General features: G+C 50.5%; 10 protein-coding genes across 10 annotated transcripts; 2 read left to right on the top strand and 8 right to left on the bottom strand.

Annotated features, from left to right (window-relative positions):
- Positions 1 to 688: 688 nt before the first annotated feature.
- Positions 689 to 2,457, top strand: T069G_08084 (uncharacterized protein; the record flags this gene model as incomplete). The annotated part of the gene is made up of 2 exons (XM_056175294.1): positions 689 to 814; positions 1,141 to 2,457. 2 exons carry the CDS (start codon positions 689 to 691, stop codon positions 2,455 to 2,457), a joined length of 1,443 nt encoding a protein of 480 aa, XP_056026243.1.
- An 826-nt stretch (positions 2,458 to 3,283) lies between these two features.
- On the bottom strand, positions 3,284 to 6,539 carry T069G_08083 (histidine-specific methyltransferase, SAM-dependent domain-containing protein; the record flags this gene model as incomplete). The annotated part of the gene is made up of 10 exons (XM_056175293.1): positions 3,284 to 3,671; positions 3,751 to 4,109; positions 4,172 to 4,247; positions 4,314 to 5,004; positions 5,077 to 5,363; positions 5,430 to 5,465; positions 5,535 to 5,649; positions 5,722 to 5,960; positions 6,065 to 6,183; positions 6,303 to 6,539. The coding sequence occupies 10 exons, from the start codon at positions 6,537 to 6,539 to the stop codon at positions 3,284 to 3,286; spliced, it is 2,547 nt and encodes an 848-aa protein (XP_056026242.1).
- Positions 6,540 to 9,526: 2,987 nt separating this feature from the next.
- T069G_08082 (short chain dehydrogenase domain-containing protein) lies at positions 9,527 to 10,706 on the bottom strand (the record flags this gene model as incomplete). The annotated part of the gene is made up of 4 exons (XM_056175292.1): positions 9,527 to 9,669; positions 9,741 to 9,857; positions 9,916 to 10,099; positions 10,167 to 10,706. 4 exons carry the CDS (start codon positions 10,704 to 10,706, stop codon positions 9,527 to 9,529), a joined length of 984 nt encoding a protein of 327 aa, XP_056026241.1.
- Positions 10,707 to 12,144: 1,438 nt separating this feature from the next.
- Positions 12,145 to 13,362, bottom strand: T069G_08081 (initiation factor 2 subunit family domain-containing protein; the record flags this gene model as incomplete). Its single annotated transcript, XM_056175291.1, has 4 exons — positions 12,145 to 12,246; positions 12,332 to 13,151; positions 13,215 to 13,278; positions 13,344 to 13,362. 4 exons carry the CDS (start codon positions 13,360 to 13,362, stop codon positions 12,145 to 12,147), a joined length of 1,005 nt encoding a protein of 334 aa, XP_056026240.1.
- Positions 13,363 to 13,984: 622 nt separating this feature from the next.
- Positions 13,985 to 14,758, top strand: T069G_08080 (uncharacterized protein; the record flags this gene model as incomplete). The annotated part of the gene is made up of 1 exon (XM_056175290.1): positions 13,985 to 14,758. The coding sequence occupies one exon, from the start codon at positions 13,985 to 13,987 to the stop codon at positions 14,756 to 14,758; it is 774 nt and encodes a 257-aa protein (XP_056026239.1).
- Positions 14,759 to 15,038: 280 nt separating this feature from the next.
- T069G_08079 (uncharacterized protein) lies at positions 15,039 to 16,034 on the bottom strand (the record flags this gene model as incomplete). The annotated part of the gene is made up of 1 exon (XM_056175289.1): positions 15,039 to 16,034. One exon carries the CDS (start codon positions 16,032 to 16,034, stop codon positions 15,039 to 15,041), a length of 996 nt encoding a protein of 331 aa, XP_056026238.1.
- Positions 16,035 to 16,620: 586 nt separating this feature from the next.
- Positions 16,621 to 17,859, bottom strand: T069G_08078 (uncharacterized protein; the record flags this gene model as incomplete). Its single annotated transcript, XM_056175288.1, has 3 exons — positions 16,621 to 17,364; positions 17,407 to 17,441; positions 17,559 to 17,859. 3 exons carry the CDS (start codon positions 17,857 to 17,859, stop codon positions 16,621 to 16,623), a joined length of 1,080 nt encoding a protein of 359 aa, XP_056026237.1.
- Positions 17,860 to 18,237: 378 nt separating this feature from the next.
- T069G_08077 (heterokaryon incompatibility protein (HET) domain-containing protein) lies at positions 18,238 to 20,349 on the bottom strand (the record flags this gene model as incomplete). Its single annotated transcript, XM_056175287.1, has 5 exons — positions 18,238 to 19,020; positions 19,087 to 19,123; positions 19,172 to 19,284; positions 19,354 to 19,668; positions 19,783 to 20,349. The coding sequence occupies 5 exons, from the start codon at positions 20,347 to 20,349 to the stop codon at positions 18,238 to 18,240; spliced, it is 1,815 nt and encodes a 604-aa protein (XP_056026236.1).
- Positions 20,350 to 21,412: 1,063 nt separating this feature from the next.
- Positions 21,413 to 22,783, bottom strand: T069G_08076 (uncharacterized protein; the record flags this gene model as incomplete). Its single annotated transcript, XM_056175286.1, has 1 exon — positions 21,413 to 22,783. One exon carries the CDS (start codon positions 22,781 to 22,783, stop codon positions 21,413 to 21,415), a length of 1,371 nt encoding a protein of 456 aa, XP_056026235.1.
- Positions 22,784 to 23,252: 469 nt separating this feature from the next.
- T069G_08075 (cytochrome p450 domain-containing protein) lies at positions 23,253 to 24,929 on the bottom strand (the record flags this gene model as incomplete). Its single annotated transcript, XM_056175285.1, has 4 exons — positions 23,253 to 23,431; positions 23,499 to 24,578; positions 24,661 to 24,763; positions 24,855 to 24,929. The coding sequence occupies 4 exons, from the start codon at positions 24,927 to 24,929 to the stop codon at positions 23,253 to 23,255; spliced, it is 1,437 nt and encodes a 478-aa protein (XP_056026234.1).
- Between the last annotated feature and the right edge of the window lie 735 nt (positions 24,930 to 25,664).

Here is a 25,664-nt window from a genome sequence, read left to right as displayed (position 1 = left end):
GCTAGTGCTGGCGATCTGGTAGATGGCGGTCCGGCCACACCAATTTATATACGCACAGATTGATGTCGAGAAGTCACAGACGACAACTTGTGAGACTGATATTCTAAGCAATGTTGTGTTTTGCTCCAGCTTGATCATCACTCCCCATCAACAACAACGCCGCATGCCATCGCGGCATCCCACATCACATCACATAACGTTATGGCCACCGACTCGTTTCGCAGCGAAATCCGCACAACTGGAAGCGTCGAGAATTACCACATTGGACTACGACCGCATGAGAGCTGCAAAAGCCGCTATGTCCGACTCCTCACTACTAATCAAGTCACATCAAGCCCCCTTTCGAGGCACGAATCATATAAATACTATATCCGAAAACAGCACCCAAAAAAACTAGTGCCGGCTTCAACTCCGGGCTCAGCTCCGGGTCGCCTGGGCGGAGTAGCGGAGAAGTGGGTCGATTCCGGAGCAAGCAAATAGGCGGCTCTCGCATGATTTAATTTGTCTTACTGCGACAATTTAAATATTTGTCATCTCCGGCCTCACGTTCAGGAGCGACGGTCAACCATCCAATGTTGTTCAAAGAGAGACAAATTGAAGACAAATCAGTGTATCCATCGCACATCAATCTTCCGTCGAATCACGCTGTTCAAGGGCACCACACTTTTTGAATCCTTCGTTTCTAATCATGAGTGCGAGTAGCGGCAAGACGGCGGATACGATTGCGGATACTGGCGTAGAGGCTCCTACGAAGCGACGGCCCGGTCGTCCACGTATGAAGGACAGCCTGCCCGCGGATCCAAACGATAATTCGGTGAGTGGGAACGAAAGCGAGCCAACAGCCAAACGAGGAGCGAAGAAGCGAGCCAACAATTTCCCCTGTCTCCCCTCTACAAAATCAAGGCAAGGCGCTAGAGGAGAAAGAAAAACATTCAAAATGACCTCTTCTCCCTGCTTTGTTGCTGCTTCTTGTGTAAATCAACAAGTGTTGTAGAGAAAAAAGAAGAAAAAGAGAAAAAGAAAAGAGAAAGAAAGAGAAAAATGCACACACAAGCACACAGAGAGAGAAAAAGACAGGAACAGAGAAAAAAACAAACAAGAAAAACCTGATACTAACACTGGCCTCTTCTTTCATCACAGCGTCGGTCTCGGATGCGACTCGCTCAGCGGTCCTATCGCAGCCGCAAAGAGAATGAGCTCGCCACGACAAAGGCCCGGGCTGACGCCCTGCAAAAGGCCCTCAACAGCTCCCTGGACGAGTTCATCCGCTTCCACGAGTTGTCATCGGGCAAGGAGAAGGATCTGCCGTCCGAGTTTGTGCTGCAGCTCAACAAGACGGCCATGAACATCATGGCCATCGCCCGGAGCGCCCAGACTGACGAGTGGCCGTCGTTTGACCAGGCCGACCGTCTGCTGGCCACCATGACCGACTCCCACGGTAAGGACGACGACTCCATCTACATCCTCTCCCAGGAGGCGCGGGACGCTTCCAGCCACCACTACCTGCGGCCCAAGCCCGTGTCCATCTCGCAGCGGCTGATGCGGGCGTGTGTGGACCGCGCCGCAGACATCCTCAACCTCACAAGCTCGCCCGTCATGTGTCTGCTACCAGCCATGCTTCTGCCGCTGCAGTTTGACCGCCGCGACAACCTGCTGTCGAGGACCATGCGCTACATCCACATTGAAGACGAGGACCTCGAGCTCGACGCCGAGCACAGCCCCATGGCCTCGAGGCATCTGCCCAAGATGCTGCGGCTGATCGAGGGCCAATCCAACTCCATGGTGCCGCGGTTGGCGCCCCCGAACTTGCAGCGCCTGCAGTTTGGCCGCACGCGGACGGTGCTGTCCACGGCGCTGCCGGACCTGCAAGGGGAATGGCTGGAGGCGTCGGACGTGGAAGAGTATCTCGAGCAGCGGGGGATTTTCATCCGGCAAGACTCTCCAAACACTGACATGCTGAACCTAGCAATCCCCCTCGACGTCGGCCTGGCGGCGCAGACGACGGACCTCAACGAGGCCAACAGGCACAATCCAGTCCGCCTGGTCCGGCAGACCAACCCAGCTCCTCTCACATGCAGCAACAGCAACAGCACAGGCACGAACTTCATCGACCCGTTGCTCATGCCGGCCGACTCCTCCTCGTTCGAAACCTTCCCCGCTGCTAATCCCGACTACACCGTCTTTGGCCAGCAGCGAGACGTCCAGGTCGTGCCGTCGGGCATGAAGATGTTTACGCCGACTTCGTGGACGACAGACGTCGACGCGCACGTCTTGCCGATGGACATGGCGATGCACCACCAGAACAACCCGGAGCACATCAACATCATGTTCAACCTGGACAACTTAATAATGCGGCTGGCGGCCAAGGCTGTGTGCTTGGGGCCGTGTCCGGGGATAAGGAGGGGGCACGTTGATGAGGCGATTCGCGACTCGGTGGTTCAAATGCCGCCGATGTAGACGTTGATGACACAAATTCCTTTTGCTGTTTGATTTTGACGTTTTCTTTTGTTATTTGTTAAGTTTCCTTTTTGTCCTCAGGCCTTGTTGGCGTCTCAAATAGTTGTTCTGCATCTTGTTTCTGATAGGCGTTTTGCTGAGCATGGCTGCAAACATATCCAGTCGTATTAAGACATAACTGGGAAAACACCCAGCCAAAAACCAAAAAAAGAAAACATCAAACAAGCTCTCAAAACCAGGGGGAAACGACACATCCTTTATATAGCCACCCTAAATAAGAAAGTCTGGAATTATTGTTTAGTTACTCCGTCCACTACCACGCAAAGTTGCTCATTATGAATACATGGGTTATCAGCCTCCAGACCCACCGGGTAACCCGGCAGGATTACTACTATGAGACGACGCTCTGCTTTTTTCCACGAGTCATAACTTTAGCTCTTCGGACAAATTAACTACAGTCTTTGTCATGGCCTTAGTAAGGTTGGAGACCGGTCACTCGGCCTTTAAACTTGACATATGTCTTGTTGCTCTATAAGCCAAAGGATGGGCACCGGCATCTTAAGCTTTTAACGAAAGTCATGTTATGTTATATTTGAAAAGCAAGGAGTGGGCTAAATCGAGCTGAGCTGAGCTGAGCTCATGACACTGTGTCTGTACGCTGTAATGACCGTCCGCGCTTATACGCTTCCAAAATGTTTCCAACGTAGATATCCCAAAGTTGTCAATCTGATTGTCCATAAGATTCCCACATAGTATTCCTATTTCCTCCAATCCCGTCTCATCTCACCGTCAACAAGCCTCTCCCCCAACTCTCAAAAATCCCTCTCTACAAATCTCGCACCAAGCGTGCTCCAACCCAGGCATACAGGTAGTTCCTCTGGTACCAGTTGACGAAGCTCTTCCTGCCCGCCACGCGCGGGTGCGTCGCCCACGAGCCGCCCAGCACGACATTGTGCTTCTCGTCAAAGAAGTCTGCCGTGTAACCCGGGTAGATGCTCATGGGGCGGAACCCCTCGTGCGGCCGCAGGACGGTGCTGGTCCACTCCCAGACGCCGCCGAGCTCGCCCTGGCCGGCGAGGGAGCCGCCGTGGGGGGTCACGGGAACAGGGTGCCAGTGGAGGAAGCCGGTGTTGGTGTTGCTGAGATCGGCGAAGAGGGACGAGGGGGAGGTTTTCGATGGGGGGGTTTCCTGGACTCCGTCGTTGACAAGGTGACTGTAGAGAGAGCAATCGGTGATTAGCTTATATGAGTTGTCTTGATAACTCGGAGATAAAAGATAGCCCATCGACTTACCCATTGACTGCTGGAACCTTATTGGACAACTTGCTCTGCTTGGCAATGTCCTTTTGCCTCTCGACATATGCATAAATGCTCTTGGCCTCCTCCATCGTGGGGATTCTTCCACCCATCCAGGCGGCACAGCCAGCAAGCTCGTCGTACGAGGCGAACACAGGCCAGTCGAGAGCATATCTCAGGGGCACCAGTCCATAGACGGTGCGCACGGCCTTGTCGTGGATGAAGCTCTCGGGAAGCTCGCTAAGGATGGGCTTTCCGGGAGTTGTGGCGTTGGTGTTGTGGTGGTAGTTGGGAGGGATGATGGACCATGAGGCGGGGAGGGCCTCGATGTGAGATGAGATGAGGTATTTGGCGTACTGTAATTTTGAGGTTAGCATTGTTCTGCCATTTGGTTGAAGATATGTTATTAAGGGCTTACTTCTTCGTTGGTGATGGGTCTGCCCTTGGCTTCAAACGCATGCACCTTTTCTTGCCTTGCTGGCTTCTCATTGTCCCTATGAATCAAAATAGTGTCAGAAAAGATCACCATCAACTAATCAGTTAGGAAAGGCTTCTCCTACCAGCCAAAGTGGCGCTTTGAGTCGTGCTCATCCTCAGGATCGTCCATTCCAATGGTAATCGTTTGCTCCGGGACTTCAAACCACTGGTTGGCCACACGCTGTGCATACGCCTTCTGCGCCATCTTTGGGAAATCCGGAATCACCGTGTGCGGTGGCGGAAGCGTCTTGTCACTCTGGAGCAACATGTACAACAAAGTCTCAAGGTGAAGCACCTCGTGCTCGAAGCCGATCCAGACGGCGCGGCGCACTTCTCCGACCAATTCGTCGGGGTTGGCGTACATCTTTCGCAGTCTCTCGCGGACACGATCCTGATAAGCTAGAATATCCTCCAAAGGAGGCCACTCATCGGGGATTTCCGAGTGGTCGTGGCACAATTCGGGGTTGTCGACGTCGGGGTCGATGCCCCTCTCGAAGATGCTGTGGAAATAGACGGGCTCTGTTCCGCCGGCCTTTGTCGTCTTCTTCAGCTGAATGTCCAAGAAGGCGGGAATGTGGCCGAGATAGAAGATGCATGCATTGCGCAGCTTGATGGGCTTCTCGTTGAGCTCCTCGTCGGGGAGCATCTTTCGGGTGACGGTATCCCACGCCGCCCAGAGACTCTCCCAATCGGCCCAGGTAGGCAGGGTGTCGCTGGCGTAAAGCTCAGGGAGTCTGGTGAAGGGCATCTTTGCCTTTTTCAGCATGTGTAGCCCTTGAAATTGGCAAGATATGTTAGTGCTGTATAACAGATATAACAGAGGGAAGAGAGGGGGTCCGAACATACCGTATTCACCATTGTGGCTCCATCTGGTGACCTCTTCCAAGCCGGCCGTCTTCCACAGCTTGGCGACACCAATGTCAGAGTACTTGAAGCTCTGCTCAATCTTGATGCGCTCGTGGGGCTTGATGATGTGTCCGAGAACTGAAGCGACCTCGAGAGGCGAGACAAAGGCCTGGTGGCGGCCACCGTCGACATCGTAAACATACTCTCCAGTGACGTTCCACTCTTCGACATTGAAGACTTCGTCGCCGAGGATCTCATTTGCATGGGTGAGTCCATTGAGAACGAACCTATTGATTTTATCATTAGTTTCATTCATGTAAGATGCGTTGGATAATTCATGGTGTTTGTCTTACTGATGAGTGATGCCCTTGCTATCATTGTATGCATGACTATTGCGATTCTTGTGTTAGCTCACTTTCTTAATCATCTTCTCTCTGTTTTTATCTGCATTCACTTACTAAACCTTGTCGGGGTTCTGGCATGAGTCGACGCCGACAATCATGAGATCTGTGGGCTGCAGAATCTCTGCAAAGGATCTGAGGAAATCTGCCGCCTCATCACGGTTAAAGTTGCCTAAAAAAATTGAAACAAAAATTGTCAGTCAATCACACCAACATCATGAAAATAGTAAGAAAAGCTTCATACCAATGCTGGAGCCGAGATGCAGGATGCACTTTGGGCGAGACAGCATCGCCTCCTGCTTGAGCCACTCGCAACCATCGTCATAAGTTCCGCGCAAGCCCCGGCAGCTTACATATTCAAACTCGGGAGCCTCTGCAAGTGTGCGCTCCAGCTCCTTCTGAGACAAATCCAGAGCGAAATAGTCAATCTTCTTTTTGGCATCTTCAAATGCTTGCAGAAGAAGACAGACTTTACGCAGGTTTCTATTGTCGAGGGCAAAAAAGCCAAGTTAGAACTAACAACACCAACAAACACACCAAGCTGGGATTCTAAGACAAAGCTGAGAAAAAAAAAGGTTGAGACTAACCCGCTGCCCAGCTCCACCACGATGGCTCCCTCGGGGATTTTACTGGCCATTTCGGCCGCCGATTTCTTCAAGAGCTCGATCTCATAGTTGGTGAGGTAGTACTCGTCCAGATATGTAATCTGGCAATCGCTTGGGTTACACAACTGCAAAGCCACACGCTTCTAGGACAGGGTAGGTAGGGGGGAAAGGGAAAGAGGAGATTCAATCCTTCTTGGAGGGGAAAAAAACATGGACATACATCCTCAAACAACTGAAGCCCCCTCTCGTCATATAGAAGCAGTGTGGGCAGCGTGCGAGGGCCCTGCTCGGGGTTCATCTGAGTCAGGATCTCGTCCTTGAGGTTAATATCGATCCGCGCATTCTGGATATCGATGATGTCAAGCGGCCTCGTCGTGGCCTTGGTGGTCTTGAGCGCCATCGCGTCGTCTGTGAGGTGCTGCTGCGCAAGGAGGACGGACTCCTTGACAGCGGGCATTGTGACTACGACTTGCGAGTTGGAGAAAGGGGAGAAACACGCGCGTGGGAGTGATGGTGGTTTCTTCTTCTCTAATCGTGGGTATATATCAAGGCTTTGCTCCGGGTTTGAAAATAAAACAGTATAAAGTGTGAATACCAAAGCAACGCGGAATGAGGGGGGCGGCAAGCCATGACACCGCCCCCCGAAGGCTATCTATATACTACTCTTGCTCTCTCACGAATCCAGGCACAGGTCGACGCCAAGCGACATGTCGAACCACGATCTACGTAATGTCGAGGCGCCGTCATGGCTTGAATCCTAAACCCAGAACAGGGCAGGCCTACCCAGCAGCTACATGGAATAAGCTGCACGCCGGCATCGATAGTCAAGTCCTGAGCTTGTACACGGCCACTGCAACGTTCTAGCCTCCTCCTCCCACATTACGCCCGTTATGGGGAGGGTAGCAGTGAGCTTTCCCCTCCCCGACATGCCGAAGCCTATGACTCTCAAAGGGTGAGCTCAGCAAGGGAGAGAGAGAGAAAGCTTCGTGAGGGTCCGCTACGCAGCCATGATGCAAGACACCGGCTCCGTCAAACCACCGGCCGGGCGCCATGGCGGGATGCTCCAAGCCTGATGGAGGTAATGGTCAGGATGATCCAGCATACGGGGGCCCCATGTAAGGCAGTGGGATGTTTACAAGCTAATCTCCAGCGCGAGAGCCAGAACAATACAATGATGGGCCCGCACTGTTTGGAATCATTGCCTCTTCGTCGGGCATATTATTCCAGCAACCCTTGCAAGGCTGGAAGCCAACGTGCAGGCTTTATTGGGGGCTAGCTAGCGAGGGGAGCTCCACGGAGATGAGGGTCTTTGGGGCCTCACATAAACCAGGAGAGAGAGCTAGCCGTGGAAGTCAAATGCTAACGAGAATAGAAATACAGGTACCTGAGCTCTTTGGCTTTTGTGCTCAGCCGTAGGAGCTGCTAAAGCCACTTGGGGCATGTACTTCCGCTTGGCTTGATGCTAGAGATGCCACTTAAACCTTCTTTGCGTAAGAGATGAGATTTGTCACCGTGACAAAGGTGCGACGAGCCGAAGGATGCGAGCTCGATGGAATTACGGCCGCAAATCCAGATGCTTCTTCATCAGTTCTCGTCTCGTTTTCACGCTACAGTGCGCACTTTTGGTGTGGAATAACAGCTATTCTGCTCCGGCGCCGTGAATCACGCCAAAAAGGCTGGCGGAGATCCGGACAACTCGGTAGCCGTTTTGGTGTCTCGAGACGTGTTCCCGTCCCGTCCCTTGCAGGCACACAAAGTACAGTAGCATCAACTCCATCTTTTGTCGGAATTCCGTAGCAATCATGTGTCATCGTTGGGCAAATCACGCTCGAGAGGGTGGTCTCTGCTAAGACCGCGAAAGGCAAGGGAGACGGTCATCTTTTCGCCCATCTCAGCCGGTCTTAGCCGCTCCGCTTTGTTCCGTGCGAATATCCGCGCGGGTGTCGAATGACGAGAGCCATGCGTACGTGTGTGTGTTTCGTTCGGTTCGAGCTGTAATCGATCGTCGATGTAGTGAGATGTAAGTTGGGACGGGATAGACAGAGAGACTCGCGCTTGGCAGATTTGGGTTCTATAGACTAGAATTCTGCAAGCTTTAACCGGGAGCAACGCCGTGTTATATAGGCCTGCGCAGAGTGAGATAACGCCATTTCCACCATGAATGAGCATTGCAAACTTTACAGCGGCTACATGTATGTTTGACGTAGCCATGTGTTGTCTGTCTACAAACATGTCCTCTATTCTGCACATCCATTTACCATTTCCCATTGAAAGCTTGGCTCTCCCCATTTCTTTCTGATTGACCCCTTCTTTTACCCATCTATTCTCCATTAAATCGCGCTCATTGTTTGCTTCTCCGGTATACATCGAGCGACCCCGCCGCAAGCCTCGCCAAACTCATGCAGCTGGAGTGAGATTTCGCTGAAACTAGCTTCACTCGGTTACCGCGTTAATGAGAGCATTATCTAATATAAGCCTTAGGCTGATTGACACAGGAGTAATTGCGCCGTGTATGACACAAGTCAATAGAAATCATATCTGATTCCCGTCGTGACAGATTCAAGATATCGGAACCCCCACCACTGTCTTCGGATGAAGGAATCATGCATGATTGCGGAGTGCATTCATAGCCTTGAATAGTGGCTCCTTCGTATTACTAAACCAACAAACGGCGGACTGAACCCCGAAGGACAGAATATCTCAAAGTAGAAATAGGTGCACATTAGCATTGTACTATCTGTGACTCGCGGAAAGTTGCCCGACATTTCCAATAGAACCGACAGATGGTGGACTCATCAGCCCAGCGACACGTCACTGAACCACGGGAGAAGCTGCCAGTGAAGGCTCTAGCTGCGGAACGGAGTTAGCAGACAGATTCCTAATCACGGAAGATGGTGTCTAGCATTGACGGCCCCGGTACTGTGAAATAGCTGGGCATGGGGGGTCCACCCGGATCAAGTTGCCTGGATCTTGGCTTGATTAGTGTTCAAGTTGTCGGTTTCAACTTTCCCAATCCCAATGTCCGTAACTCCATCTACATGGCTCGTGGGTGAGAATTCCATGAGCTGGAACTGCTCGACTTTTGGCCTCGGAATTCCGAGTGACATGAGCTACCAGCGCGAAAGCTCTCGTCTTGGATACGATGCCAGCTTTGCTCAGGGTGCCTTCAAACTGTATGAATGGTACTGTTAAATTGGTACCAGCTATATGGATTCACATGTCATTTGATGGCCTTTCATTAGGAAAGTGTCGAAACGACAGGATTACCTGGACAATATGTTCACATCGAGGATGACATCCATTGACGTTTGACTTGAATTCCTTTCATAATATTGTCCTTTTCTCAGCACGCATGCTCCAGATTGCCTATAGACCGGTCTTATACGCTTCAGATTCGAGGCTATCATTACAGCATATTCCATTCATACAAATTCGTCACACCGTCTAGTAAGAAAACTCCTGTCCAACAAGCTTCTCACTCAACTTCCACAGACGGTCAGCCTCCACCTTGCTTGTACCCCAAGGCTTGACAGTTTGTACATAAGGGTCGGCGATGTGAGCGTCTTCCAAGTATACACCGTTGTGCTCTATCAAATGTGTCAGTATACTATACCATCTGTATTTATAACGTAAAATAGGATGCGAGAGATGTCGTTACCTTTCAGGCTGGGCTCAAATGCCGCGTAGATGTGAGTAGCAACGCCCCTCTCAAGCGTCTTAAACTTGAAGTCGTCCCTCCATCCTTCAGAGTTTCCAAGCATTCGATCGGCCGCAACTAGACCACATCGTTAATACGGTATAGATATACGATGAAAACAAAACTCAATGCCTACCCATTTCTGGCCATTCGACGGAAAAGTCAATGTGAGCACTAAGCTTAGTTTTGACGGTGCCAGGATGAAGACTGAACGCAGTCAGGCCACGGGATCCCAACTTTTCAGCCAGCGAAATAGCCATCAGCATGTTGGCAGTCTTGGACTGTCCGTACGCATGCCAGCAGTTGTACGTCTCGCCGTCCTAGAATCTGCTAATTAGCAAGAAATGATCCCTGTTGTCTTAAAGAGATACGATTGGAAGTACTGACTCGGAAGTTGTAGTCAAACCATCGGATCGGGTGAAGTCTATGACCGGTACTGGCAATGTTGACGACACGAGGAGTTTTAGAGGCGAGAATCTTGTTCATGATGAGGTTGGTAAAGATAAATGGGCCCAAGTGATTGTTTCCAAGCTGCAGCTCAAAACCATCGACAGTCGTTGCGTAAGGGACAGCCATGATACCGGCGTTGTTCACGAGGACATCAATATGAGGGACGCCCTTCCAAGAGTTGACGGTAGCAGCAGCCTCACGTACCGCGGCAAGTGACGACAGATCAATCTGAAGCGTGCGGATATCGATGGCGGGATGAGACGCTTTGAGGGCATCGGCAGTTGTTTGGACCTTGGCCAAGCTACGACCGGCGAGGATGAGTCTGGCGGGAGCAGCCTTTGCGACGTACTCGACAAAGACGCCGCCCAGAGTCCCTTGACTGACACCAGTGATGAGAATGACCTTGCCCTTGATCTCCCCCGAAAGATCCTTGAGCAGATCGTCGGCCGTGGTGTCGGTGTTGTATTCGCGAACCATTTTGTCTCGAGGTTCGTGGGACGATGTTGGTTAGCTAGGTATGTTTACTATTACAACGTGGTATGAGTTATTTGAGTAATCGGATGGCGATTCTTGCTTTCTTACCCTGCGAAGCTGTGAATAGGCTTTGCGGAGTTGACAACTCTGTGGAAGTGTAACCACGAGATTTGCTTCTCTAATAAGAAGGAGAGAAAAGAACGAGCAGCTACCACAATTACGAGCCGCAGTTGAAAACCCTGAATGACAATGAGTCAGATTCGCTTTTCTTATCTCATTTGCTACTACTGGTAGTGTAACATCGATATCTTGTTTCGTATTGTTGTAAGCTGCTGTTGTATATTGCAATGTTCATATACATCTCGCTCGGCAATTTAATAAACATCCGGCAACCACTCGCCTCAACATAGGTAAATGCATTCCGGATTACCCACTTTCACACTTACCTGTATAATTTCATAAGATAGAATATTTACAAGGTAAGAGATGATGCTATTGAGGTTTCCATCACGGATAGGAATGACCTTAATCGCGCTGGAAGACCTAAATCGATGGAGCAGCTTTGCGTGGGCATCACAACTTGTACAACTTCCCAAGTAGAGACACAGACTTGAACTTCGTCAAATATAGGAATCCGAGATGATATTACGTGTCCCATACTTGACGCAATTCTTTTATAATCTCTCGCCGGCGAATTTCTACATGTCGAGGAACGTTGGGTAACATTGTCCGTCTCAAAGCCGTTAGACGCGGCCCGAGAAGTGCGCATCAACCCACTTACAAAAAAAGGGAAATCCTTGGACATGGTGAGAATACTCTCACTATGCTTGATGAATTTAGTGTGGTATCTATGTGTTGATTATCTGTTTCTGTATGTTGGGCACTTACAATATATACAGAGCCCAACAACCGTTCAAACCAACAAATCAAGTCGAAGAAAATCAGCCGTATGGGAATTTTCAGCGGTATAGGATATTGGCGATTCTCCATTAACTCCGGGAGATTCCACCTCGGCATAGTGATACGGTCTTATAATACTAATACCGCTGTCGTGTGACGCATATGCAAACAGCCGGGATCCTATTGCGAAGGATTCCTTATCGGCTCATGTAACAGATTACGCAACGGAATAGCATTGATAATGGCAGGTGTCTAACACGAAGCATGGGGTAGCTACCAAGTATTCTCTCAAGTATTTCGACTACCCGATGTTTGTGTTCTTGTCACAATAGAGATATCAAGAAAGCATTCAATGCTCCTGTCCCCAAACCCACGGCGTCACATAGCACACGGCCGATGCCGATGCGGCAACAAAGTCCAATTCATGCATCCATAGGTACGTTCACTGAAACTTGCGCATTGAAAGCCATCGTTGGCCCGTACTCTGGGTGCATTGTATCGGTCAATCAAGTGTGGAAATTCTTCAATTCTTTTGCGCCTCTCAGCCGTTTAAGCTACCGTATATATCGAGGAGCTGCTCAAATACGTATCCGGGCAGATGAACACCATTTTCCGTTACCAGGTTTGAGATCAGTTCCGGGGGCTATCACCAGTGTTAGTTCAGCACACCTGACAAGGGCAAAAATAAAAGCAATGCATGAGGAGTTGGGCGGAAAAGAAAAACCTACAGTGTAGTCGACAGCATCCTTGGGCTGCTTGCTTGGTGCCGTAGCCGAAAAGTCCAACACTTCCTGCTGGTAGCCAATATCCCTCTGGTCCAGAGGAAACTTGCGCACAAACTTGTGTGTCTCGGCAGCGACATAGAACGGAATCTTGGCCTGTGCTGCCAGCTTGGCAATCTGATATGTTCCGATCCGCGAGATAATGCCACCGTTCTGCGTCACAGCTTCGGCACCCGTAAATACCATGTGAACCTGTCGCAGCAAGCCCATGACATGCGCCACCGCAGCCTCTGGAATCTCTGCCACAGGAATCCCCTTGCTCCGCAGCTCCTTGACCACGCGATCGCTCTCCTCGGCCCGGACTTCGTCCCGCACGTAAACGACCCTAAACTTGCCCTCGCTGTTCTTGGCCGCTCGCTCCAGCAGCCCGGTGACCGATCGTGACGCTCCATGCGTCAGCACGCACTTGCCTTCCCGGACGAATCTCCACCCCGCTTCCGCAATGCCATTCCTGGCTGCGATGGCCCTACTCGCAAACAGGCGTCCATTGCGCAACAGGTGCTGCCGTACGGCGTCGAAGCTGCCGTCCTGCTGCTTCAGCGAAGCGACGAGGTACTGGAGGAAGAGGTCGGTTCCCGCCTGGAGGGGCAGCGGGTTCTCGACAGAGGCAATGAGGAGGTCGGAATGGGACTTGACGGTGTCGAGGGTTTCGTATACGGTGGTTGAGGGGACGGTGTTGAGGAGGGCGATGAGGGATTCGATGGCGGCGACGGGCTTTGTGAGGTCGGGGTCGGAGGCGAGAAGGTCTCTGTATGTGGCGACGATGCTGTTGCGGGTTAGAATCGCTCGATGGAGATTGACCATTGGGTACGGAGTGAGATGAGCATACTCAAAGGTCGAGTCGTCAGGCTGGGTTCGCAAGGGAAGCTCAGTCGAGACTGGCTGCGCAAGGGCTAGAATGCGATGGTCAGTATCGACATTGTTGGAACGTCGTCGCACGAGGGGAGAGAAGACAAACCAGCGTCTGATTCTGACATTGTGTGCGCAAGGAGTGTGTGAGAAGGTAACCAAAAAGTCTGTGATCCGGTAGAAGAGAATATGCGCTGGATGCTAAAGATGTTGAGTTTTGGAGCTGTTGATGTGAGTCAGGAAATTTGGAGATATCAAAGTTTGGCTCGCCGCCATACAAACTTTGGAAGAGCTCGAGGTACCTCACAAGCCACACATGGCGGGGTAAGGTTTGTGGTACATGCCGCCCATGAGCCACTGTAGGGACCCCTGTAAATCAGCCCCTCCACCCGCCCAGATTCATGATGCTAGGGCACCCAAGCAGATTTGGATGCCCAATGGATGTCGAGATCCAGAGCATCTCCATCGTTGTAGCGCAGCAGCACAGCATCGACACATTTAACCTGACATGTAGCACCGCCGGCCGCGATATCCCCCACCGCCCATTGACCTTCTCTCTCGTTCTGCTGTTTCACCACAAACACCAGCATCACCACCAGCTTCAACATCAACATCAGCTTCAGCGCTAGCATTGCCGTTTGTTTAGCCCTCGCCAGATACCAATTGCATTGAATTGCATTGAATTCTTGTCTCAACTACTTTATATACACATCACCAACACAACACAACAACAACACAACACACAACACCATGGAGGCCATCGATCCAGCAACCGGCCAGCCCCTCCCCAACGACGCCATCCAGCGCGTCCTCTTCGTCGCAAACACCGTCCACGTCTACAACATCCCACCCCTGACCTCCATGCGCGGCCACGCCGCCGCCTCCTGGACCGAAGACCCCGCCCGCCACATCTTCACCGCGCGCCTCCGCGTCGTCGAGACCTCGTACGAGAGCCCGGACGCCGCCTCCAGCATCAAGATCGACCTCGTCCTCGAGGACCCGTCCACCGGCGCGCTCTTCGCCGCCTCGCCCTACAACGACCGCGGCGCCGTCGAGCCCGTCGTCGACAGCAGCCGCTTCTTCGCCGTCACGGTTAAGGACCCCCAGGGACGTAAGGCCGTGCTGGGGATTGGCTTTGAGGAGAGGTCCGACGCTTTCGATCTGGCGGTGTCGCTGCAGGAGGCCAGGCGGAGTCTTGGGTGGGAGACGGAGCAGAGCCAGAACCCGGCTGATGCAAAGACCAAGACGGAGACCAAAGACTACAGCCTCAAGGAGGGCGAGACCATCACAGTAAACCTCGGAGGCACCAAGTTTGGCCGACGACGACCCCAGCACGCAGACGAAGAAGCTTCATCGACATCCTCGAGCTCGGCTGATTTGCAATCCTTCGCGCTGCCGCCTCCTCCCGCTGGTGCAGCTTCATTTTCTCTCCCACCGCCGCCCAAAACCTCCGACGTTAAAGAAAAGAGAAAGTCGCTAAAGAACTTGGGGTTCGACGACGGTCAATTTGGAGAATTTGCGTAGAAAGAGAAGGAATAAAATTAAAAAGTGAACATAAGTGCAGTGCATGACTATAACATAGACAATCCTCCCAGCAATAATTGTTAATATCATCCGGTCTTCGTTTGTACATGTACATTCACATTCGCCATGATGTCCTCCCTATCCCATGATTGATGCATTCCCAGACAACCAAGCAGACACAAAACAGACAGATGCAAAACTCCTGTCAGCCCATGTTTTTTTCCTTTGTCAGTTTCCTTCCCTTTTGTCCCCTTTTCTCTCTCTCTTGGTTTTGTTAATTTCAGCCTCTGCCTTCAGCGATGGGCCAAATGGAACAAAGGCTTGGGAGACTCTTTCGTCTTTCCCCTGCGCATAAAGACAGCCTCTCGATGAGGTGGGACGAGCTCAGCTGAATATTTTCGGCGTCTGAGTAGCCCTGGTATGTGAACCACAATCCATGATTACACAAACCTTCATCCCCAGTGTGGCCTTCCGCCTCGGTCACGACTTCTTCTTCTTCGTCATCGTTGGGAATGTCATCCTCCTCCAGACTCTCGTCATCGTCATCGTCATCGTGCTCTTCCTCTTCCTTATCCTCAACTACGGTGTCAAGGGTCCAAGGCTTCTCCACTTCTGATGCATAACACTGAGCACGGACTGGTGGGCTGGCAGATGGAACAAATTCCTTTGATGTTGCACTGAGCGGCGTTTCCAGAGAGTTTGACGGCATGGCTGTATTGGACGAAAAATTCGAGTCAAGCATTCTGCGTTGGTGAATTTGGTCCCAAGCATCTCTTCCCAGTTGCTCCATGTGCAGCTCGCTCAGCCTCATGACGATGGCCTTTTCCTGGTGGGATGCCTCAGAAAACTTGACCTTGATAAAACTCATTTGCTTGCGCAGCTTCCGTCTCTCCTTCCCAGGGTGTTCCTTTGCTTGAAGAACCTCTTCGGTCAAGGCATACCGATGGATCAATTCCATCACTTTGACCGAACACACATGGAGAGATGTTGTAAGATATGCTCGTTCGGCATATATCTCTTCATATGATCGTGGGCGGAACATGAGATTCCAGAAGGGTGTAGTCTGCTTGGGGTTGCGTCTGCTTCTGCTTCGAGCACCGTTGCTCTTTTCTTTTTCGATTGCCGGAGAAGCCCCTCTTGAAGATGGTTTTGTTGATGCAGATGATCGAGATTCGAGGGAGAGGGTACGGCAGGACGAGGGAGACGACGATGATGGAGAAATGTCTCGAGGTCCTCGCACCGATCTCTCCGGAATTGCAATCGGTTCCAAATCCATTAGTTGTGAGTTGCAATGCTTCGGTGTAGAGGTTTTTGGTGAACAATTGCAGCAGCAAGGCTTGCTCAGTTTATGAAGAATAATTAGACATCAAAGAGCAGCAATTGTCGAGCTAGATGACCAAACAGCTGACCGGATTAATCGTCGCTATCTGGCTATTGTTCTCACAAAATTGCTGGACCAGGCCCGAAGACCCGGTGCTGTGGCTTCGGACCTCGGGCACTGCGCCTGCGTGTTGCTTTGAGACATGTGTATAATGCCGCCACCAACAACCTGGCGGGTTGAGTTGACTCTTCTCCGATTGAGTTGCGATGAACCAACACGCTCATCCAAGTGGCGCCAATTGATCTGTGCGCCCACCAAATCCAGCCTTGAATATAGTATCCAGCCAGAGCTGAGTTTAGCACTCCTGAAATAGCGCCTGGTTCACCTTGGGCTCGACGCATTATTGGGTCCGTGGCTGTAATTGAACGGCGATAGAAAATTTGGTGGAACATAGACATTTGCAGGCACAAAGGAGCTCGGCGACATGTTACAAGCATAGCGCAGCTAGTGGATTGAGCAGGACAAAGCGTAGCATGCGCCATCAGATTGCGAAACCGTCGTGTTTCGGAGGATCGCAGAAGCGCCAAAGACCAGCCTGTATAGCCGCTTCGCGCACCGACGAGATCTCTTCACTCGTCACAGATCGATTGATGTCGCTGTATCGAACTTCTTCGTCTCCTTCTTTGTCTCCTTCTGCCGGCTCGTCTCCAGCCACAGACGATGATCGTCTCTTTCTTCTCTTCTTCCCAACATGTGCGTCTGGATGATATTGCTCCATGATGTTGACAAAGCAGTCAGTGGATACCTCGGATGCTAGAAACTTCATGATTTCTGCCCCTTCGGCCTCTTTTCCTGGCATGACCAAATGCCTAATCAGGAGTCCTACTTTCGCAATTCCATCTCCCGTAAAGCACAGATCGCCCACTTGCTTATGCATGGCTTTGATGCTCTCCCTGGCAGTTGCAGCGTAGTCGTCTGCTTTGAGCAATCTTTTAGATGTGCTGGACTCCCATACTTTGAAGTCGGCTAGATAGATGTCGATCAGTCCATCCATGAGCTCCAGAGACGCAAGCGAGTCGTAGCTTGAGGTGTTGTAGATAATCGGTACTCTTAGTCCTCGCTCAGCGGCATGCAAAACACTTAACGCCACCTGAGGCACCACGTGCTCGGGTGTCACAATGTTGATGTTGTGGACGCCGCCCACCTCCTGAAGCTTCAGATACCAGTCGCCCAGCGCCTCCGGGGTGAGATCCATGCCGTTTCGCTGGTGCGCAATGTCGTAGTTCTGGCAGAAGATGCAGCGCATGTTGCATCCACTCATGAATACCGCGCCACTACCATTGTGCCCCTGGATACATGGCTCTAGTCCCACGTTAGCACGCCTCTTTTTCTTTGTGCCGCCGGCGTCCTAGTGCCGAGTGCCTATTCAACAGCCTTTTCAGCTGCCCTTTGAGTTCAGACGGAGGGCTGTGAACGGACCTTCACCAAAATGCGGCGCTATGACATTGACCTTGGCCGTATCGCCAATGAGGCACATGCCAGTCGTCTCGTGGCGATTGACGCCGCATTGTCTGGGGCACAGATTGCAGTTGCGGAGGTGGGCGTAGGCCAGCGAGCGCTTCTTGGCTGCGTCTCTAGAGGTTAGCCTAAGATACCTTGGCGTGTAGTCGTCAAGCAGAAACGGCGGGGCGAGGTGAAGGCGTCGCTGAGCTGCTGCTCGAACTCGGGGGATCGATGGAGCTCGCTGAAGAAAACAATGCCTTATGAATGGGGAGGCCATGGTGCGGAGAGGGACGAGCTGCATGCAGGGGCAGACATGGCCCTTGCAGAACGTTGCACGATTTCAGGGTCTGCGGGTCGTTGAGCCGGAGAGATTTATCCAAACCAACAAAGATTCTGAAGCATCGAGGATAATGTGCAGAGTATGAGCACGGGCACAGTATGTGGTGGGCGTTGCAGTATGTAAGATATCGAGACTCGGGCTTGGTGTGGTGGATTGCACATAGCGGGGAGTTTTGGGGGATAGCGGCCACTCTCTCCTTATCGGCGGACATCCTCTATCACTAACGACGCTATGACATGCACTTGCCTCCAACTCATACAAACCTTGCAGAACTCTGCACGATTGAATTATATGCTATTTCGTTCAAAAGCTCCTTTATTCAACTCTAAATGATTTATATTCCCAGGTTTCCTTCATGTCCTTTAAGTCGGACGCATAGCACTCAAGAGCAAACACTCCAGCCCGTTCCCACACATCCGAGCCGTCACCTACTTTCAAAATCATGACCGACGACTTTCCGAGAACCCCTCCGATACAGACGCATTGCCATGTATGACTATCATGAATATCGTTGGCGAATTGACATTCAGACACAGACTCATAAGACAATGATAGGAATGCTTTGTATTCCCCTATCCGCCAGTGTTGCCTCGGAGTTGCATCGGGGTGAAAGGAAATGAGCTCTGAGGGAATGACTGCTGCGGTGAGTATCACAATGGGGAAAATACAAGTCTCATTAGGGTTTGGCTCGATCATCTCCAGTGCTATGGGACTATCGATTTGATTCTCAAATGAAACGGCGCTCATTAGATTGACGAACCACGACGTATGCTTAGAGAACATGAATTCATATCGGACTTCGCCTTCCCATCCTGCCCATGACCAGGAAGGGAATTGCGGTCGCCGTTGTGGACTCTGTGAGAGATCCCAGCAATTCTTTGCGTGGCGCCAAGTGAGTGACTGCACGAAACTAGATGTTCGTTTATCTGGTGCCATTCGGTATGCCATCCCCCAAATGTTGTGAACGGCGTGCTTTCTGTACCAGAACTGTTGCGCAATACCTCGAAATGCGTTCAGGGAGTCCTCGGCATAGGTCAATTTTCTGGTGGAATACTCTTCAACATTCGACAGATAGCGACCGAAAACTTCATTCGGTCCCTGTTCTTCGAGATTAACCCCGCCAAATTCCCCTTGACGATTTCTGCCGAAAATTCCACATCGCACGTCCTGGTGGCTTTTGCTTCTGTCGTCGATGTGCAACCTATCGAGCGGTATGTCGAGGCTCTCGAAGATGTTCATAGCGTTGCACTCAAAGTATACCTGTTGTTCCGTGAAAACAAGGCGGCGACGGCTGAGGACCGCCTCTTGAAAAGTCCATCCTCGAGTAGACCATTTGGATGATTTGATTGCTGCTTGGGGGTCCTTCAGTGTCCATACTACTGCAACGTCCCCAACACGGGTCATTTGGGTTGCTGGGCGATTTCTTCCTACTCCTGATAGACCATAATTCTCATCTTGGCCTGCTGCAGCGATTATAGTCACTTCAGCGTTGCTGTATATTGCACCCATCTGCCGAATTTGCCCATGCTTGACCGTTGAGTTGTTTTGATCGATGCAGTATCGGTCTACCCATAAGTATCGGAATCCCATTGCCTGAGTAATCACCATAGCATCTCGGATAAGCAATGGGAGTTGAGCAGGTAGCTGTTTTCCGTCACCCATCTCTCTTTGCTTCTGGGGCTGTCCCCAAACGTAGCTCAAAGCGACATACGGCATGCCGGGCTCATGCTCCGCAATAGATTGCTCCTGGCAATCAATAACGCGAATGTCACACAAATCTAACTTTGGAAAATGACAGAGTGACCTATGATTACTTTTGCAATAGCTAAACCAATGTTGAAATGTGCCCAGATCAAATACCGGCGGTATTGCCTTTAGTGATATAGGTCCTGCGTGTTGCTGGTTGAGCTGTTGGAGTGCTGCATACCCGGATTGTTGAACATGGTGCCTGACTCTCTCTCTGTTCTTCCACAGATCATACCATTTGTTGGAAAACAGCATTAGAAATGGAAAGTCGTTAGACTCATTCGCGAACGCAAATAAACCAGAAATGTCATAAAATGACACCGCTCTTATCCAGTCGCCGTCACCACCCAATTCAGAATCTCCTTCATCGGCCCGAGAATTGAAGAGTATTTGGCATAGGATACAGTCCGTTATTCTGGTCACTCGGTATCGATGGCCAACATTAACGGCCCAGAGGTTGAAGTATCCAAAGTAACCAGGGGCGATGATGGGGGCGTCGTAAAAGGCACCGTCTTTGGCTGAGAATGCTTCTGAAAGATCCAGATTGGCGCAATCTTGACATAGAAACTCGACAGACGGTGGCTCCTCTGGCATCGTTCGGGTATGTGAGGCTTCTGTGGGATGTTTTCTCTCTTTCGAGGGATCGCTCCCAGGGATAATGTCCTGGAAGTTAGACTCCATAGTTAAGTAACTCGAATTATATTTTCCATATAATTAGCATTGAATTATTTGCGAGAAATGGAGCGTGGCATTTATTAGAATTACTTCGTAAAAAGAAGAGGCAAAGCTAATACACCAACATGTAAACACCGATGGTGAGCGGCGTTTAGAATATAGAAACCCCTCTCTACACAGCCTTTTTCACAGCCTGACTCGGACTTTGGGCATTGGGAACCACGTCAGCATTCTGATGAATGTAGACACCTGGTCAGACAAGACAAAATAATGCACGCCGCGATAAGACCTATAAAATAGCCCGTTTGACCTCTGCTTGAGACTTCCTTATACAGAGACTCAAGAGACTGGGGGAGGCGACTATGTAAGTGACTGGACAGCATCCGCCAAAAATTCTCCTGGCCTCATTTTTTACTTTGTTCAACTACTTGAAGGGTTTCTCAGGATACTTTCTAGTACGCCGACTGAGCGTCATAACAGGTTATCTACTGGTCTGTAGATGTAGAATTGTTCCATGTACATGTAGTATGTGATGTGATGCTAGAAACACTAAAGCACAACTGGCTGCACATAGTGTCGGCAAGGAACCCGCTCAAAATAGCCATCATTGACTAAAAGCTTGAACCTAGCGACGTCTATTTCGCCGTTTATTGTATGTTATGGGCGTTATGGTGAAATGTCGAGAATCGAGCTTGTGCTGAATTGATGGGTTGCACATGGCGAGGAGTTTCGGCTGATAAGGGTCACTTTCTATCGGCATCATCCATCACCAACAACGTTATTTCATGCACTTCGCTCCTCCAACTTTAGACAAGCAACCAACAACAAAACAATCAATTCTCGGAAGTTTAGATCAAGACTAAAACCGCTAATCTCCACTCTAATCTATCTCGTCCGACCTGAAAACTGTCACCGCAAGCCGCACCGACCAACCATCTGCTTGTTTCACCCAACACAACGCACACTCAGTCGTCAATCCGCAAGAGGTGGTGATACTTCCTGGGCAGCTCCTCTCTCAGTTTCGCCATCTGCCGCTTCATTGCTTCGATCTCGCTGCGAATCATGTTACTCACTGCCCAGTCAGATGCTCCCTCAAGAAGTTCACTTCGTGCCTTGTCCTTCGCAGCTCCGCCAAAGCAATCTTCAAGCTGGCCTGCATCTCCATCTTATCTCGTGCGAGTGTCTCGTTTTCATCTTCCAACTTCTTCGCCCTCTGAAGATAATCGTTCTCACGCTTCAGAAGATCTGAAGCTCGTTCTGGCCAAGATGGCGCCACCACAGATACTACCGTTGGCTGACTCTCCATCTTTCGAGTTTGTGCTGTGCCGGGGTGATGGTCGATAACCGGGATGATGAAGATCGTTGACTGCCCTCCTGAACCCTTGAGACGAACAAACCGCGCCGTCAAATCGACAGGTACGAAACCACGGGAATACCATTTGCCCTTTGGTGTTTGCGACCACATTCGCTCGCCGCTGACTCCTGAATTGTACGAAATCTGGTCCTGGGCTTGAAACTTGGATTCTTGTGTATCCAGTACTCGGTGTATAAATTGAAAGACATCTTCCCCCGCGTTGGCAAGAATAAATCGATCCTGCACATAGGTCAACTCGCGTCCTCTCAACCGTCCCTCTGGGCCTAAGTGTTGAAGCATCTGCATGGGCACAACAGCTTCTCCCTCCAGAATATCGACAGCTCTTGCACACTGGATCTCGAGTTCGTGCATCCGTTGAACCATGTGTTGTTGATGAAGGAGCATCTGCCCCAGTATCGTGTTCTTTGCAGCAGTCATTTGCTCACTATCATCCTCTTTTGCAGATGGAATCAATGAAGAGAGGCCTCCTGTCGCACTATATTCGTGATCTAGAATCTCGAGGCATTTGTTTGCATGCATGACCAAGTTGTGATGGCTACAGTACGGGCGGAGTGTCGTCTCGCCGGACTCGGTGAGTTCCGAGCTGCGCGCCTCCGTGAGAGGGCAGTGGCATTCAATCCCGGTCTCCTCGTCCTCAGATTTAACATGATTCGCCAGCGCCCATAGTGGAATATGGTGAAATTCGTCGTTGTTCGTATACGGCTCGTCGAGGTTCTTTAGCCAATCAAAGGCCTCATTCTTCTTAAAAGCCGGACGCCGATCGCCCTTCCCATCGATGATTCCAAATGTAGTGCTGACACAAATCTTCTTGATGAGATTTGTAAGAGACTGTGCGTGCTGTTTCAATGCTAGCAGTGTTGGTGGTCTGCCAGAGGAAAGGTACGAGCAATTGACATGCTTCATGAGCTCCAAGTCTTGTTCGTTCAAGACGCCAAACTCGGGATCAGTCCATTGACATGCCCATGCTGTCGAATACTCGGTTGCCGGTATGTGGTACGGCGCGCCATTCTCCTGGACGCTTGTATAGCGGCGATTGGGATTCGAGGTGAATTCGATGGAAGGCATGGCTTGTTTTTTCTCGTAATGTATCTAGGGATTTTACTGAGCGACTTCATGTTCCCTGGCAAAGGCCGGCTTTTATTTCATCGCATACTAGCTATTTATAGTTTCACCGTTATAACAATGGAATCCACGCCTACAGAGGATGTCATCAAGATCATGCCATATAATATGATGCGAAAACACACAAAGGCTTGATCCCGCTGAGGTAGCGTGGCTGCTCACGGACAATTTTCCCCTTTGTGTTGTGCATTGCGTTGATGCATTGTACTTCGGCATATACCATCACAAGATGTTTGTAGAGATGCTAATTTTAGAGATCCAAAGTAGATCCCAACCTCCTCTACCAACAGATGGTTTAAAAAGAGGCAGTGTCAAAGGTAAGCAATTATATCAGCATTCACCTTGCTAATTGGCGATTCACATGAAGTATCGACAAGGCAAAATTTCGCCGTTGGAGCATTCGATTCTTCGCTCAACACCTCTGAATGAGACATCGCTTAGTCTTTGGCTCTTCAAAGAAGAACACCTTGGGAACCATATCCTCATCGCAAAATCCTTCTAGCGTCGACACTTTAGCCTCTGGAAATGTCAAGAAGAAGCGGGCGGTCGCATAACGCAGCTCAATCCGGGCAAGATGCAATCCGATGCAAACTGTCAAAGAGACTTTCAGTTAGCAAATAACACAACTTGACGTTTTCGGAGATCAAAGAAAACTCACTTCGCGATCCATTGCCGAAAGGCATAAAAGAATCTTTCATCTCTCTTGTTGGCGATGCCCATCGTGAAGGGTCAAAGACATCCGGATCCGGAAACACGCTGGGAATGCGGTGCATGCTGTATGCCTGTGCGCAGATGCTCGTGCCCCCAGGCAGCCAGTATCCTGCAACATCGTCACCGCCCTCGGGAACATATCGCGGCAGAGAGGATTGAATGCCAGAGTACAAACGCAGTGTCTCGTCAATCACCTGGTTCAAGTAACTCAAGTCACGCAGGTGAGAAGCATTAAAGTCGTCTGGGAGAGTTCGCAGCTCTTTCAGAAGAGCTACCCTCACTGCTGGATTGCGACAAACGGACCAGACAAGGTATGTGAGTGTGACGGCTGTGGAGTCGCTGCCGGCAACAATGTATCCTGATGCGTTGGCCCTGAGCTCCACTGGCGTAAGAGCGTCTTTGTCCGTGTCTTTGAAGACTTTGGTGAACAGGGTCCATTTGACACTCGTAGGGTCAGAGTCTAGAAGGTTCCTATAACGCGCAATGGACTCTTCCGAGTAACGAATCATGTTCCGCGTTGCCTGGAGTGGGCGTGTGAAGAACGGAATGGGAAGGTATTTCGCCATTGAAATGAATGTCGGGAAAGCCGAGCGGACGGCTCCAAGGAATCCCAGATTCTCCAAGTCCTTTGTGTAGCCACTCTTCTCGCCAATCTCCAAGGTCCTGAAAGAGTCACCAAAGGAGAGCTCTCCGATAATGTCTGTCGCCATGAAGAGGAACCATTTGATGACATCTGCAGCGCCTCTTCTCTCCATTTCTTCGCCCATTCTTTGTATCGCAAGGTCAACTTTGGACTGCACTTGGGGAATAGCAATCTGTAGTGACGTTTCGGACATTGCGCCTGAGAGAAGCCTTCGTAGCCTGCGATGTACCTCGACACGAGTGGTGTTGAAGAGGTTTTCCGTTGTGACAGATAAGTCGCCATACCAGGATGTCTTGCGGTACGTCTCTCGAGCATTGTAGATTTTCTTGACAGCTTCGATGTTGGTGACGGATACTTCGTTGGGGGTGAGGCGGACAAGAGGACCTGTGAGGTTAAAGTTCCGTTTAGCAAAATTGAAGACATATAAAAGCATAGCGCAGTAATCTCGTCAGAGGGGATGGCTTACCATATTTGAGATGTAGCTCATGCTGATACCGTGCTCGGTTGCCCTGCAACCAGTGATATTTTATTATGAGGGAAGTCCATTTGGTATACCACGGACCGGGCACCTGAGAGAGGGGATTTCGAATGTAATAGCCAAGCAACTTGCAAGTTGATTAGAGGAGTTCCAAACTGAGGTAGAGGGAAGTGTAAACTCACATAAAGCAGTCCCACCACCACAACAGCCCCAAATAGGTAGTTGGGGGCAAGCAGAACACGATAGACGTCTCTCATGGTGCAATAGCTATCTTGTCGATCATAAGCTATTGCTGCTATAGAAAAGACCGAGGTGAAATAGAAGTAAGTAAGCTTCCTTAAGTATGTATTTATGTCAACATACGACGGCTTCGAGCAACACCTCGGCTCCATGTTTAACCAGGTATCTCATCGTCGACGGCGCACATCACCAAATGTCTCTCCAGTTTAAGCGACGATCGCTCGTAAACAGACACAGTCGGCCTCGCGCTATCTTCATCGCTCTCCGGCAAAATGCGATAAATGAGACATCCCTTTCTTTCACACTTGGAAACAAGAACAATCCCCACTATCGATTAACTCGATTTGCTTACCCGCGCGTAGTTGATGCTTCAGCTCAGGAGCGCCACTACCGAGATGTCGCTGACAAGGTGCCGGCGCTATTCTTTGCCATATCCACATTGTTAAAGCTCTTGGATAGCTACGGTGACCAAGATTCTATTGTAATTCTTACCAAGGCGGGCATTCAAGGATCAACACAGCAGAGTTTGCCGCGCCGCTTACATGTTAAAGGCTGATGCAGGGTAGCATTCGCGGGTTTCGCTCGCCTAGCACGGGAGATGAAGCATCGGTAGTCGCATGTATCATGGAGAAATATGACCAAGAAGGTCCGCTTTGCACGAATAATCATCCATTTACGAGTTGTGTACCAGTTGGAAGCGACTCAGGAATGAATCGGATAACTGATGTCGGCCTTTCGCTTTTCCGCCGGGG

This window comes from Trichoderma breve, chromosome 5, assembly GCF_028502605.1.
Source record: "Trichoderma breve strain T069 chromosome 5, whole genome shotgun sequence".
Lineage (NCBI taxonomy): Eukaryota > Fungi > Ascomycota > Sordariomycetes > Hypocreales > Hypocreaceae > Trichoderma > Trichoderma breve.
Note: the sequence above shows the minus strand (reverse complement) of the source record. Positions and strands in the feature narration are given on the sequence as shown.